The sequence below is a fragment of the Anomaloglossus baeobatrachus genome, chromosome 1, assembly GCF_048569485.1.
Source record: "Anomaloglossus baeobatrachus isolate aAnoBae1 chromosome 1, aAnoBae1.hap1, whole genome shotgun sequence".
Classification (NCBI taxonomy): domain Eukaryota; kingdom Metazoa; phylum Chordata; class Amphibia; order Anura; family Aromobatidae; genus Anomaloglossus; species Anomaloglossus baeobatrachus.
In genome coordinates this window covers 877845752-877857625 of record NC_134353.1, presented here as the reverse complement: position 1 = coordinate 877857625, position 11874 = coordinate 877845752, and the positions used below count along the sequence as shown (strand labels likewise).

At 42.1% G+C, this 11874-nt stretch overlaps 1 protein-coding gene across 1 annotated transcript; it reads right to left on the bottom strand.

The window, feature by feature from the left end:
- Window positions 1-1546: 1546 nt before the first annotated feature.
- On the bottom strand, window positions 1547-7771 carry PLK2 (polo like kinase 2). Its single transcript, XM_075326435.1, has 14 exons — window positions 7505-7771; window positions 6394-6501; window positions 6174-6290; window positions 5962-6091; window positions 5669-5756; window positions 5461-5556; window positions 5117-5315; window positions 4878-5025; window positions 4565-4656; window positions 4344-4461; window positions 3827-4067; window positions 3389-3518; window positions 2859-2969; window positions 1547-2314 (listed from the first exon to the last, which is right to left on the bottom strand). Exons 1-14 carry the CDS (start codon window positions 7727-7729, stop codon window positions 2123-2125), a joined length of 1995 nt encoding a protein of 664 aa, XP_075182550.1. The 5' UTR covers window positions 7730-7771; the 3' UTR covers window positions 1547-2122.
- Window positions 7772-11874: the final 4103 nt, after the last annotated feature.

The window sequence follows — 11874 nt, the reverse complement described above, 5'->3', positions numbered from 1 at the left end:
ATTACCAGAAGTATCAATTAAATTTTGACAATTCATTCCAACCAGCAGAAGTCTAGAGATATCATATAAACGTTTATACGAACAAAACATGCCTCTGTGTTCAGACGAACATGGCTCTTCGACAAAACCCATTTTTGCAGCTAGTCTGCATTCTATATTTTTCAGCATTTGTCACTTTGATAGAGGTCCTCGTAGCACTCTGCACTTTAGTCCAAGACCTCGTTTTTGCTGATTTATTCATTTAAATACTTTCTAGGCAGCTATCCATTATTAGACTATTTACGATTTACCTTCAGTAAATTATGAATATTTAACTATTGATATATTTAGCATCAAGTATTGGCTTTTTATGCAGTGTTTTGTATTTTGGATTATTTTTTGTTTTCACCTTTTGTCTTATTAAAAAGTGTTTTTTTTTCAATAAAATCTAATTTTTAGCTGAATACTGTGGTTTTCCTTGTGTTGTTATCTTAATTCTACATGTATAATCCATATGGGTTTCATCAATTAAATGGCACATTTTGCCACATTTTTACTGGAATTCCTGTCCCATTTTTGACAAATCTAACAACCAATTAGGCAGAGGAGCTCCCACGGTCACCAGTTTCCAAGTAGGCTATAGATTTATAGCGATATCTGATGGATCATACGTTTCCCCTGGAAAGCACCAATAAGCCATTGCTTTTTGGCAGGTTAGCCACAGGTTGCTTGCAGAATTAAGGGAGGACCACGTCTCCTAATTTGTATATCCCTTCTGCTCATGCAGTCACCTTGGGCAAATCTTCATAAAAATTTGCTTTATTTTTCCAGGTTGGAAAGCTGATATAACACCAAATATTAAGCTATAGAAAATCCATTGTTTAATGGTTCACTTGCAGATCGGAATTAGAGGCCTTACCGGAATTAAGTAGTGAAGACTTTCCAGACCTATCAATAGGTGTAATGTAGGATGGGGGGGGGGGGGGGTGAGTGTGCAAGATTGTAATAAAAGTTACAAAAACTACAGTATTTTAGGGCGTTTCCGATTGATACATTGTAGTTTTGGGCTTGTATGACCCATCTGTTTTTGGTATGATTTTGATGGCCACCCTACCCCCTCTATTTTATGGCATGTACCAGGTTTGGCAAGTAAGCAGCCTATACTATGACCCATGTAGCACTGGAACCCCAATATATAGGGACATAACACAAAAGAAGGTGGTATAAGTGGGTTAAGTAGACAACCTGGACCATTGTAAGGAGACTAGAAGCTTTGAGCTCCATTACCAATCAATATGCAATTCCTGCTATTCAGATGTTGGCTTTGGACACCGAACTAGAAACTTGTAGTCAACTATTTGCAGACGCCCAACAATTACAGGTTATATTACATTCCATCCACCTGATTGTTGCAAGAACTAAATCATTGATCTTGGGAACTAACGTGTAGTCATACTGGTGAGTAAATTACCATCAGGTGTATGATTAAGTATGTATTGAATGAAGCCTGTAGGGCGTACCAATACTCTTCATCAATTCTGCTTAAAGAAGGGCAAAAACACATTGGTAGTTTCTGTTATTTATTGCCAACAATGTATACTCGAATGTCCGAAAAAAGGTCATAAATACGTCACTTTTGGGCTGTAATAAATTATTATAATAACTAGGAATGCACTTGTCCAGCCACAAAATGTGGGTATTAAAACAAAAATATATATTATATATGGCCATAGTTCACAGTTGAGCAGCAGTAAGCTGCGTCGATCACAGCGATTCCATGTCACATTCTGTCCTCAAACGCAGACATTCGATTCGGAATCGTGAAAGTGTTCACAGTTCAAAGCCGCGACCACCAAGGTGCTCTCCACAGAGCAAAACAGTCACCCTGCTTTTAGGGTTCCCCGATAAGGTTCATCATCCAAAACAGAATTACTTTCCACAAAAGTAAGCCTCAAAACTGGTCCAACAAAGCCGGATGTATTGATCTCTGGTCCAGTCTGGTTCCAGCCCAGCGTGCTACGTAGGAAGTCTGTCTTCGTACCACTTCCACTTTCCAACGTGCTAGGTCCTGATGCCTGACACTTGTGTTCTCACAGTGAAGGGCTTTCCAATCCTCTACGTTCCCAGTAACAAATCAGTCCCATTAATTGCACCTCTGCATCAACATGTTCAATGCGTACTCCATCCGGTTCCTCAGGTCGTTTGAACCCCCAGACATGAGTAGTGTACTCAATCGGAACGTCGTAGACATCCTGTCTTCATTGATGTAGGTCAGAAGATACTCATCACTTTGGTTGGCTATGATGATTTTTGTGTGATCATGGTAGAAATTGACCTGTTTATTGGAAGAGGAACCAGTTTAGTCATTTTATAAGTAATCACATTCTATTAAAAATTCAATTTACAAGTCTAAAGGTATCCTGTCACAATGTGCTGCCTGCAAATAAGACTAAATAGTAAAGCAGAGCTATAGCTAGAGCTTAATATAGATAGATTAAAATTTTTATTTTTTCTTCATGCTCAGGAGTCCAGTGGGTGGTCCTAATTGGAAAAGTACAATTGACCACTAGTCTCCACACGTTGAAAAGTATGATTCAAAGGAACAGATAGTAAGAACTGTATTTTGTTCATTTAAATCCCTTTTAAAAATACTTTGCAGTTCAGTGGGTGGTCCCATTTTCTAGTTAGGACCGCCTACCGGACTTTCCCATAAAGGAAAAATTGTATGAAATAAGCTACACTGAAACTATTGCCTAAAACCACATATCTTGTCCCTTGAATGTACGGTGTACAATTTGACCGGCTTCTTTTAAGGCTGGTGGTCCCAAAACCATGGTTGGCTCAATACAAACACTTGGAGTAGAGAGAAAGGTAATTACCTGAAATGTGCCATCGTTGAACAGCATCATGAGGGCTTTGTCAGACTTCAGCCACTGAAGGAGATATAAGCGAGGTCTGCACACGTCGGTGACACCGGGCAAGTCACCCCCCTATTAAGAAAAATCAAAGATTTAGTCAAGGAGAAGAGGCACTGGATCACAAGTAGATCAATTGATCTGACATGGGTTAAAAAAAAAAAAAAATAGGTATTTTTCAGACTTGTCTGCTCTAGGCTTCAAGATCCTTTCCCAATATGTAGTAGGTATATTCATATCAAATACCTCCAATTAGAAACAAACATAGTACAGTTCTCCTAATATAGCCATGTCTCTTACCTCATGTGCAGGGCATTGCAGCTTAGGTATCCATGGTTATATGAGTGGATGTAATTATGGATACCCAAGCTTCAATACCGTGCACATGAGGTAAGAGACCAATAATACAATTCTAAATTTTAGACATTTGCTATTATACCTACCACATATTAATGGGATCTTAAATGTGTGCCAGATATCAAGTGGATACTTACATCCATTAGATTCTCCTCCATGTAATGAGAAAAGTATTTCAGGACAGTAACTTGGCTGATGAATTGCTCTGGGGCTTCAGTAGCAGCAAAGATGGAACATTGGCCGAGTTCTGCGTAGTAGTGCACAGTCCTGGGAAAAAAAAAAAAGCAAGCACCATAAGCATAAGATGTCCAGACCGGAGACTTAGAAGAATTAGGGACGTTTCACACATCCGGCATTTCACCGGATTGCCGGATCCACACACTCCAGTACAGTGTTAATACTGTACAATTGCATCATGGCAAGCTCCGGTCACACGACAGCATGTGACCGGAGGTTGCCGCAATGCCATTGTAGTGTTACACTGTACTGGAGAGTGCCGGATCTGGTAATCCGACGAAATGCCGGATGTGTGAAACGGCCCTAAGAGGTCATGACCATCCATGTACAATACTCACTTTTTGTCAGGCAGTAGACTCATGTGCGCCCCATTATTAAACAGTACGCCAACCGTGTGATCCGACAGCTGGTACCCGAAGCCGTATTTATTGGAGTAGTCGACCCATTTTGTCACCCAGTGAAATGAGGTGCTCAAGTGCTCTTTAGGGATACAATCTGAATCGGGCATGTTTTCTAGGCAGCCCCTGAGGACTCTGGCGACGGTATCGGCCACGCTGCCCATTGTGCTGTCTTCTAGACCTGGAAATGAAAAATGGATAACATTACTACCAGTGACAGGCGAGTCTGCGTGCCTAGGAACTCTTGGCACCTGTTCAGCAAGCTCAGTTAGCAGCCTGTTCTGTAGGAGCTCTGCAATTATCAGCTTGTTCTAGTTTATTCCACGCAGCGTGCACTTTTTTTATTTGATAATTGTGCCGACAACGTTCTGACTTGCAGCAGTGCAAAGACGGCTGAGCGCCCGATTGTGCGGAGTGAGTATGCAGCCAAGTCACTAGTGGGACAGGTTATACTTACACTCGCTGCTGCTGCTACAGCTGCCCAGGGTGCCACGAACAATCATCCGGATGGTGTCGCCCATCTGCTGCTTGTCAGGCTTGTCGAGGGCATTGGACTTTGAGATTGTTTTGCTCTCCTGTAAGTCAAGAAACAAAGAAAATAAGAATCAAGCTGAAGACCCCAAAATAGGGTTAGATACTGTACAATATATCTCCCCCTCCTCCATAGTAATAACCAACCTCATCCATCCTAGGATTCTGCTGAGATATGGAGGTTTTCTTCAAGTCTTGTCTCAGCTTGTAAATTTCTTCATCTTCCTTTGCTAGTTTATCTGTAACGTGACAGCGCTTGGTTAGATAAAACAATCTAGACCAGTGTTTTCAGGATTTCCTTAATATAGCACAGGTGATGCCATGATAATGCCATCACCTGTTCAATAGCAAGGAAATCCTGAAAACATGACTTGTTGGGGGTTGAGGTCTGGAGTTTGGGGAATATATGGAGGCCAAGATTTCCAATTCACCGGTTACTATAGGAAGAAATAACACTTACTGTGGTTATCCAAGTATTTTGCCTTTTCTTTCTTGCCTCCGAACAGAGCTGCAGCCGCTTTCTTAAAGAAGCTCTTAGCCGGGCTGGACAGGTGGAAGTCTGGAGCGGTGTGACAGCAGCTTGAAGGAAGCCTGTCCGGTGTGAAGCCCTGCAGGAAAGAAGGCCGTCAGTTATTGTCTGCATATGCGGTGAGCAACAGGCACAAAAAGGAACATTCTCAGAAATGAATCACTACATACCTGGGTGAAAAAGTCGTGCTGAATGATTTCGTCAAGACTGGGCCTGTCCTCGGGGTTCCTGGACAACATGTTCGCTATGAGATGTTTCGCGGATGACATTAGTGAAGAAGGCAGAGAGTACCGCGCCTCTCGGATGCATCTGTAGGTCTCTTTAAGATTTGTGGTTTCAAACGGAGGTCTCCCAAGCAGCATGGTGTACCTTTATAGGAAAAGCAAAGGAAATATTCATCAACTGCTCATGTGGGTGATTAATGCTCAATTTACAAGAGCAGACAACATGCAGGATTGTATCCCCATCCCCCTCTCATGACGGATACCGCCCCATTATCGCGAGTGATACTCACATGACACATCCTAAAGCCCAGATGTCCGATTCACAGCCGTGCCCTTGTTTGTTAAGCACTTCGGGTGAGAGGTAATTTGGTGTGCCGCATATCGTTCTGCAGAAAAAAAAAAAAAAGGGACAGAAAATTAGCCAAGTACATCACACGGGAGGGGGCACAAAGGCGTATTAACATTCACAGGGCAGGGGACATCAGTCAATGGCCGTACCTTCTCCTTTGTTCCATAGGTTCTAGTCTAGCTGCCAGGCCAAAGTCACCCACTTTCAGTTCCATGCCTTCGTTAATAAAAAAATTTCCTAAAAAAAAAAAAAAAAAAAATACAATACATTAGAACGAAAAAAACATTGCAATGTCAGAATCAGAATCCATCGATTACAAGGAATACATGTGACAACTCATATGCACAATACAGCTCTGCTACATCTCTAAATGTCACAGTACTCAAATCACTTAGGCTCACCTCGCCAGCAGAGCTTGCACTTGCATTTAAAGGGAACTCACCTAATTTTAAGTCCCTGTGCAGGATTTCTTGCTCATGTAGATATTTCAAGCCAGACACGATCTGTTTGAGGTAGTATCTCACTTCAGGGTCTGTCAATACCTTCCTTGTCTTCAATATATGTGCCATAGACTGGAGAAACAATAGGAGATGTCATTAGCTGGTGCCGGGCAGCGATCGGGCACAGGCGGCACACGGGGTGCAGAACACTCACCCGTCGGCTGCAGTACTCCAGCAGGATATAGATGTTCTCCTTATCCTCAAAATAGTGATAGAACTGCACGACGTGTCTGTGGTTCAGGGTCCGGTGCAGCTCGATCTCTTTGTCGATCTGGGAGGGGGAAAGGACGATGCGTTAAATCTCAGATTCTGGAATATTTGTGCAAAAATGTAAGTCTTGTAGCAATATCCAGGTATAATCACACATCACCCACCTTCTCTCTCTGATGAGGCTTCGACACCCTGCTGTGCGGGATAATTTTGGCAGCGTAGATTTTATTGGTTGTCAAATCTGTCATTTCATAGCACTTTGCAAATCCTCCCTACAAAGAAGAAGGAAGACGGGTTGGTCCTGAACAAAGAAGCCTTACAGCATCGCTCGCCATTTAACCCCGCAATAGACGCCGAGAATATTTAATATGCAAAGCAGACAGTTTTGAAAGGGGGGGTGGGGGGGGGGGTTGACGATAAAAGTCAAATGGAGATCAATTTAGTAAAGAACAAAGAATCTCCGAATCCACAGCACACAAACCACTGCACAGGGGATCCATCACTACCAGAGCGTGTCATATACTCAGAGGGGGGGACAATATTATAGCATTATTAATATTTTTATTAATAAATATTGCAACAAGTCCCCTTCTGAAATATTATATATAAAATTGAATGTTTGCAAAACCAACCAATACTAGAAGCTTCAAAATATATAAATTTATTTTGAATGACGCATCTAGGCTTCATCTACACTAATATATATTTTTATATTAATAAAAAAAAATATATATATATATATATATATATATATATATATATATATATATAAATTTTTTTTTATTAATATAAAAATATATATTAGTGTAGATGAAGCCTAGATCCAATACTAGAAGCTTCATTCAAAATATTATATATAATTAGAACATAACTTTTTGGGTGAATATATATATTTATATTTCACCCAAAAAGTTACGTTCTAATACAACATGGATTGATAAATATAGTCATTTCTTTATATAATAATGACTGGATTCAAAACAACAATATAATAATATCCGCGATTAGTCTAATGACAATGTACAGCGCAGATCCGATACTGCGAGGACCTGGACCCATTTCCAGTTATTTCGGGGCATCTACAGAGGGTGTTGGAATTTATTTTAGGACCAAGTGTCATCAGCGACAATAATCATAAATGAGGTCATTATAAGCCACAGGGTGACCAGGACCAAGCAATGTCCAGCAAAGCTAGAGGTCCGGGAGGGCAGAAGCCCATAGAAATGCCAGCTCGTCCGTGTAATCCGGGGATGGCCACAGGCTGCAGGTTTTTACCTTGCCGAGCACTTTGCCCCTGCAGTAGCGTTTGCCGGTGCTGGGGTCAGTGATAATCCGGGACACTTCGGTGGCGGAGCCGGTGCAGCTGTGGTGGAGCGGCTGCTGCTCCGCTTCAGTCGGCAGCTTCCACCTCCGGCTGCTGTCGCACACCCTGCCCAGCGCCTGCTCACACATTTTGCTCCCGTTGGTTGGCTGGTAAGTAATAGTCCTCAGTATTTCCATCACTCCTCTCCGCCGCCTCCCGCTGCGAGCACCAGAACTGTCTGCGGGGCTGACGGTACAGGCACCGCCTTATATAAGCTGTGCTGGCCACGCCCCCTGAGGCTCCGTCTGACAGAGCCCGCCCCCTCCTGTGGTCATTGCCCGGACATATCTCTGCATTGCCGCTGCTTGGCTGTCATCAGTGCACCCCCCCATCACAGCAATGGTAGCCCCCACAAAAACAAATATGAATGAAAACAATGTAAAAAAGACAATACCATTCTCCAATATAGGGACGGTTAGCGTGTGGCAAGTGCAGGCGACAGTTAACACGTTCATTGCCTGCACTGGGGAAGGTGTGCAGTAACAGCCATAGCTGGTGTATAGGTATTATGGTGGGTGACATTCGTGCACTGTGCCTCATCTGCCCTTGTTGTATCAGATAGCTCCTGTAATTAGTGATATTTCTACATTTTTTGCAATTTTTCCTTTGTACGGGTCTGTATATTTCAGCAAACCTCAGGAAGGCAGAAAAAGGGAGGGTGAGGGGCAAATATAAGATTTAAAGGGGGTTGTTTTATATAGGCATTGATAGACCTGATCAACCGATATGTGCAGGGAAGGATGCAGGCTCAGCATGTGAACCCGCATAAAAGGGGGGCACATGATGTATGACATACCAATATGTCCAAGGTCATGAAGAGGTTAATGACGGAAATGGTAAACTCTCCCCCCGTAAATTTTATTTATCTTATAATCCCATATTTTTGGTGATCTATGGTGATGATGGGGTTAATACTGATGTCCAGAGTGGTCTCCGGCAGATATATTGGACTGTGATGATGATGATTTCTGTAAACTGATGTGGGACATGTTGGCTTTATAAAAGCAAAGATAATAAATCACTGGAGGTCATCGGATTTAGTAAATAATAGTACTCCCCAGAAATTAGCGCTTAAGGAATTTTTTTTTCTTGCAATAGTATGTTGTGCCGTTCCTCTGTTATTCCTCTTGGAAGTGTATGGATAATTTCTCAAGTGTTACTAATTGAGGGTGAGCACAACACAACGCCATTATCCAATTACATTATAAAGGGACATGAAGAATGGTGACACCCAGTTGCCAATTTATTCATCTCTAAAGAGGAATAATTGAGGAATAGCACAATACAGAATGGAAACACATGCTAAAGATTTTTTAATTCTTGAGAAATGCAAGTATTTACTGAACCAGGCAAGACCGTGATGGCAGGAAAAAAATATCTCTGCCTGCAGCTGCCACTAGGGGGAGCTCTCAGCACATCAGGGATACAGCACTGTGCAATGAGCTCCCCCTAGTGGTGGCCAAAGGATTAACATGAAACTTGAGAAATAGCTCAGAGGTTTCCAAGTGGTAGGACACCGCACCTCTAAGTGAACCGCACTATACTGTATATATGTAGCTGTTGTGTGTGTGTGTGTGTGTATATATATATATGTATATATGTATATATATATATATACATATATTTTTTTTTCATATATATATATATATATATATATATATATTTCTTTTTATATATATATATATATATATATATATTTTTCTTTATATATATATATATATATATATATTTTTCTTTATATATATATATATATATATATATATATATATATATATATTATACACATACAAACAGTATACTGCTGTTGTAGCCACCAACCAGATTACAGTTCTTGTATAAGGAGAGTTAGAATATTGAAGCATCCTGCAGATTTGTAGCCTCAGGCACTCTGGTTGGTGGCGGCCTCAGGCAATCTGGTTGGTGGCGGCCTCAGGCAATCTGGTTGGTGCTGCCAGTGACACTTTTTTAACACAATTTTGTTACTCTAGACAGTCTCTTATGAGCTGATTTTCTACAATGTGTCAGTTAAATGCATAAATTTGGGCCTAAAATGCACTTTTTTAATTGAGTTCTGGAAACATTTTTTGCACCGTTTGGCTTTTTATAGGCTCTTTGTTTCCCTCACACTCAGCTTTGGTGTGGTCTGTGGGCATAAATCAGCGTAGAAAATCTCAGAAAAAGATGGAAAAAAAAAAAAAGATGAAATATTCAACCATCAGAGTGCTAGGATGAGCTCACTGACAGATTCTCAGGTACCTCAGTCTGCAGCTGGCAATAAAGAATGAAACACAAAGGCTAGGATAGGCAAACGCTGGAAATGTTTAATGAGGTTCAAATGCAAAATTACTTTTTAGCCTCCCAAACAAGCGTGTAAAGCACTGCTACCCAATCTCCAGTCCTCATGGCCCCCAACAGATCAGGTTTTTAGGATTTCCTTAGTATACACTGCTTCATAGGATTATTCTTCTATCTTCAGGAGACGACTGCTCCCCTGCCTCTGGGTTACTGGTGGCTGGGAGCGTTGTGCTCCTGATGTTTGACAGTTCGGTCAGTGGCCTGGTTGCTGGACCAAACTAATTGCTCTTCCATGTTGTAAGCAGAAGCGCCTTTCCTCTGTGGCATCAGGAGAGCGCAGAGGTCGGAGGATGGCTAGATCCAGTGATACAGCCAGTTTCAGAGCAGCACTTACAAGCTTTATTGAAAAGAGCATGTAAGTGTCCCCTGCTTCTTTTGGAAATCAGCTACCTCTAACTTATAGAATTAAAAAAATCCACCATTAATGATGGAGAAGATATTTAATATGAGATTAATTGCACAGCTGTCTTGTACCAATTGAAGAAGTTAGGACAATCCCTTTAAAGCACCACTCCCACAGTGTTTTTTGCAGAACTGGAGTGGCGCTTTAAATCTGAGCCCACTGCCCCGGTCTTATACTCATGTTTTAGCGGCTTCATCCTTCTTTTTCACTTTGACCCTCGGCGCCATCTTGTGCTTGTAACTGTATGTGGCATTAGTTTCGTCACAAGGTCATAATGCAAGTCTACGAGAGCCAGAATGATGCTCTCATAGACTTGTTATGAGTTGTGACCTCCATGAAACACTGGAGCTGTCGGTAGGTCACAAATCACTGAGACCAACCGGAGCAACACTGGGAAAAGATGAAGACCGTGACAGGTGAGTATAGGACAGGGGGCAGGGGACTTACATTTAAAGCACCACTCCAGCCGGGAGATTAAAAAAAAAAATGCTGGAGTGGAGCAATAAGTAATAAAAAGCCCGACTGTTATAAAGAATGTTTCCATTATTTTCGAGGCAGATTGAACTAGTAAAGAATTGAATAAAGTATGATTTTTTTTATATTAGTGATTAAAGGGGTACAAGTCATTGAAAGGCAGAATTTATTGCTGATTGGGGGGGGGGTGAAAGGAACGATCCCTCTTGACTACATTAAATAAAAAGGCAGGCGTCACTCCAGCCTTTTCTCTGCACATTCTCTGCTCTGGGCATTATACACAGGCAATGGAGACGTGGATTGCTTGTCCTTAGTGGGTCACTTTATCCGGGCAGTGGGGATGTGGTGACAGTTGTGGCCGGTGTCACCGGCATGTAATGCAATCCCCGAGAGCGGAGAATGCAGGTAGGAGGAAGCTGGGGCTGTCACTGATGTCAGGAGCACAGATCTCCCACAGTGAACAGTCCCCGCTGACAAGCTCAGGCATGTCCACACCTCTCAGCTGTCAGCACAGACGTGTACAGGAAAGGTGATCGCTCTTTGATCAGAGGCGGCCTCGCTGTGTGAATGTAAACCATTAAGTGCTCCGTTCTCACCATTCACAACATGACACTAACGTGCCTGCAGCAGTGACAACCGTCCTGGTGCGGATCCCTGTCACAGACTACAGGATGAGGAACCCCATGATGAACAGAACCCCACTTACCAGAGATCTGCCTATCATTAGCTCTCTCCAGGAATCATTATAGTATTTAGTGAATAACCTTATCTGGATTTTTCCAAAATTTCTGAGAACATCCACCAATTTGCCCCGGTTCACTGATTCTGGAACAGTTTTTCATTTTATCCTATGCCCCACCATTCCAAAGTTATACCCCTGGTAATAAAATGTTCCCTTCAATCAACTGGGCGTGAACCACAGAGCTCCTCGTGGGCGTGTGCTTTTTCCTCTCTGCTGCTAGCCAATCAAAATACAGCCACACCCACAAAGAGGTTCCACCAAGGAAAATTTGCACTATTATTACAGGGGGGGGGCAAAACTTAAGAACT

Coding starts and splice junctions, on each gene's coding strand:
- PLK2 (XM_075326435.1), bottom strand. CDS start 7,729: ATGGAAATACTGAGGACTATTACTTACCAGCCAACCAACGGGAGCAAA. Junction 4,657..4,877: donor AAAATACTTGGATAACCACA/GTAAGTGTTATT, acceptor GTCACGTTACAG/ATAAACTAGCAAAGGAAGAT. Junction 4,068..4,343: donor CTGTAGCAGCAGCAGCGAGT/GTAAGTATAACC, acceptor TTTCATTTCCAG/GTCTAGAAGACAGCACAATG.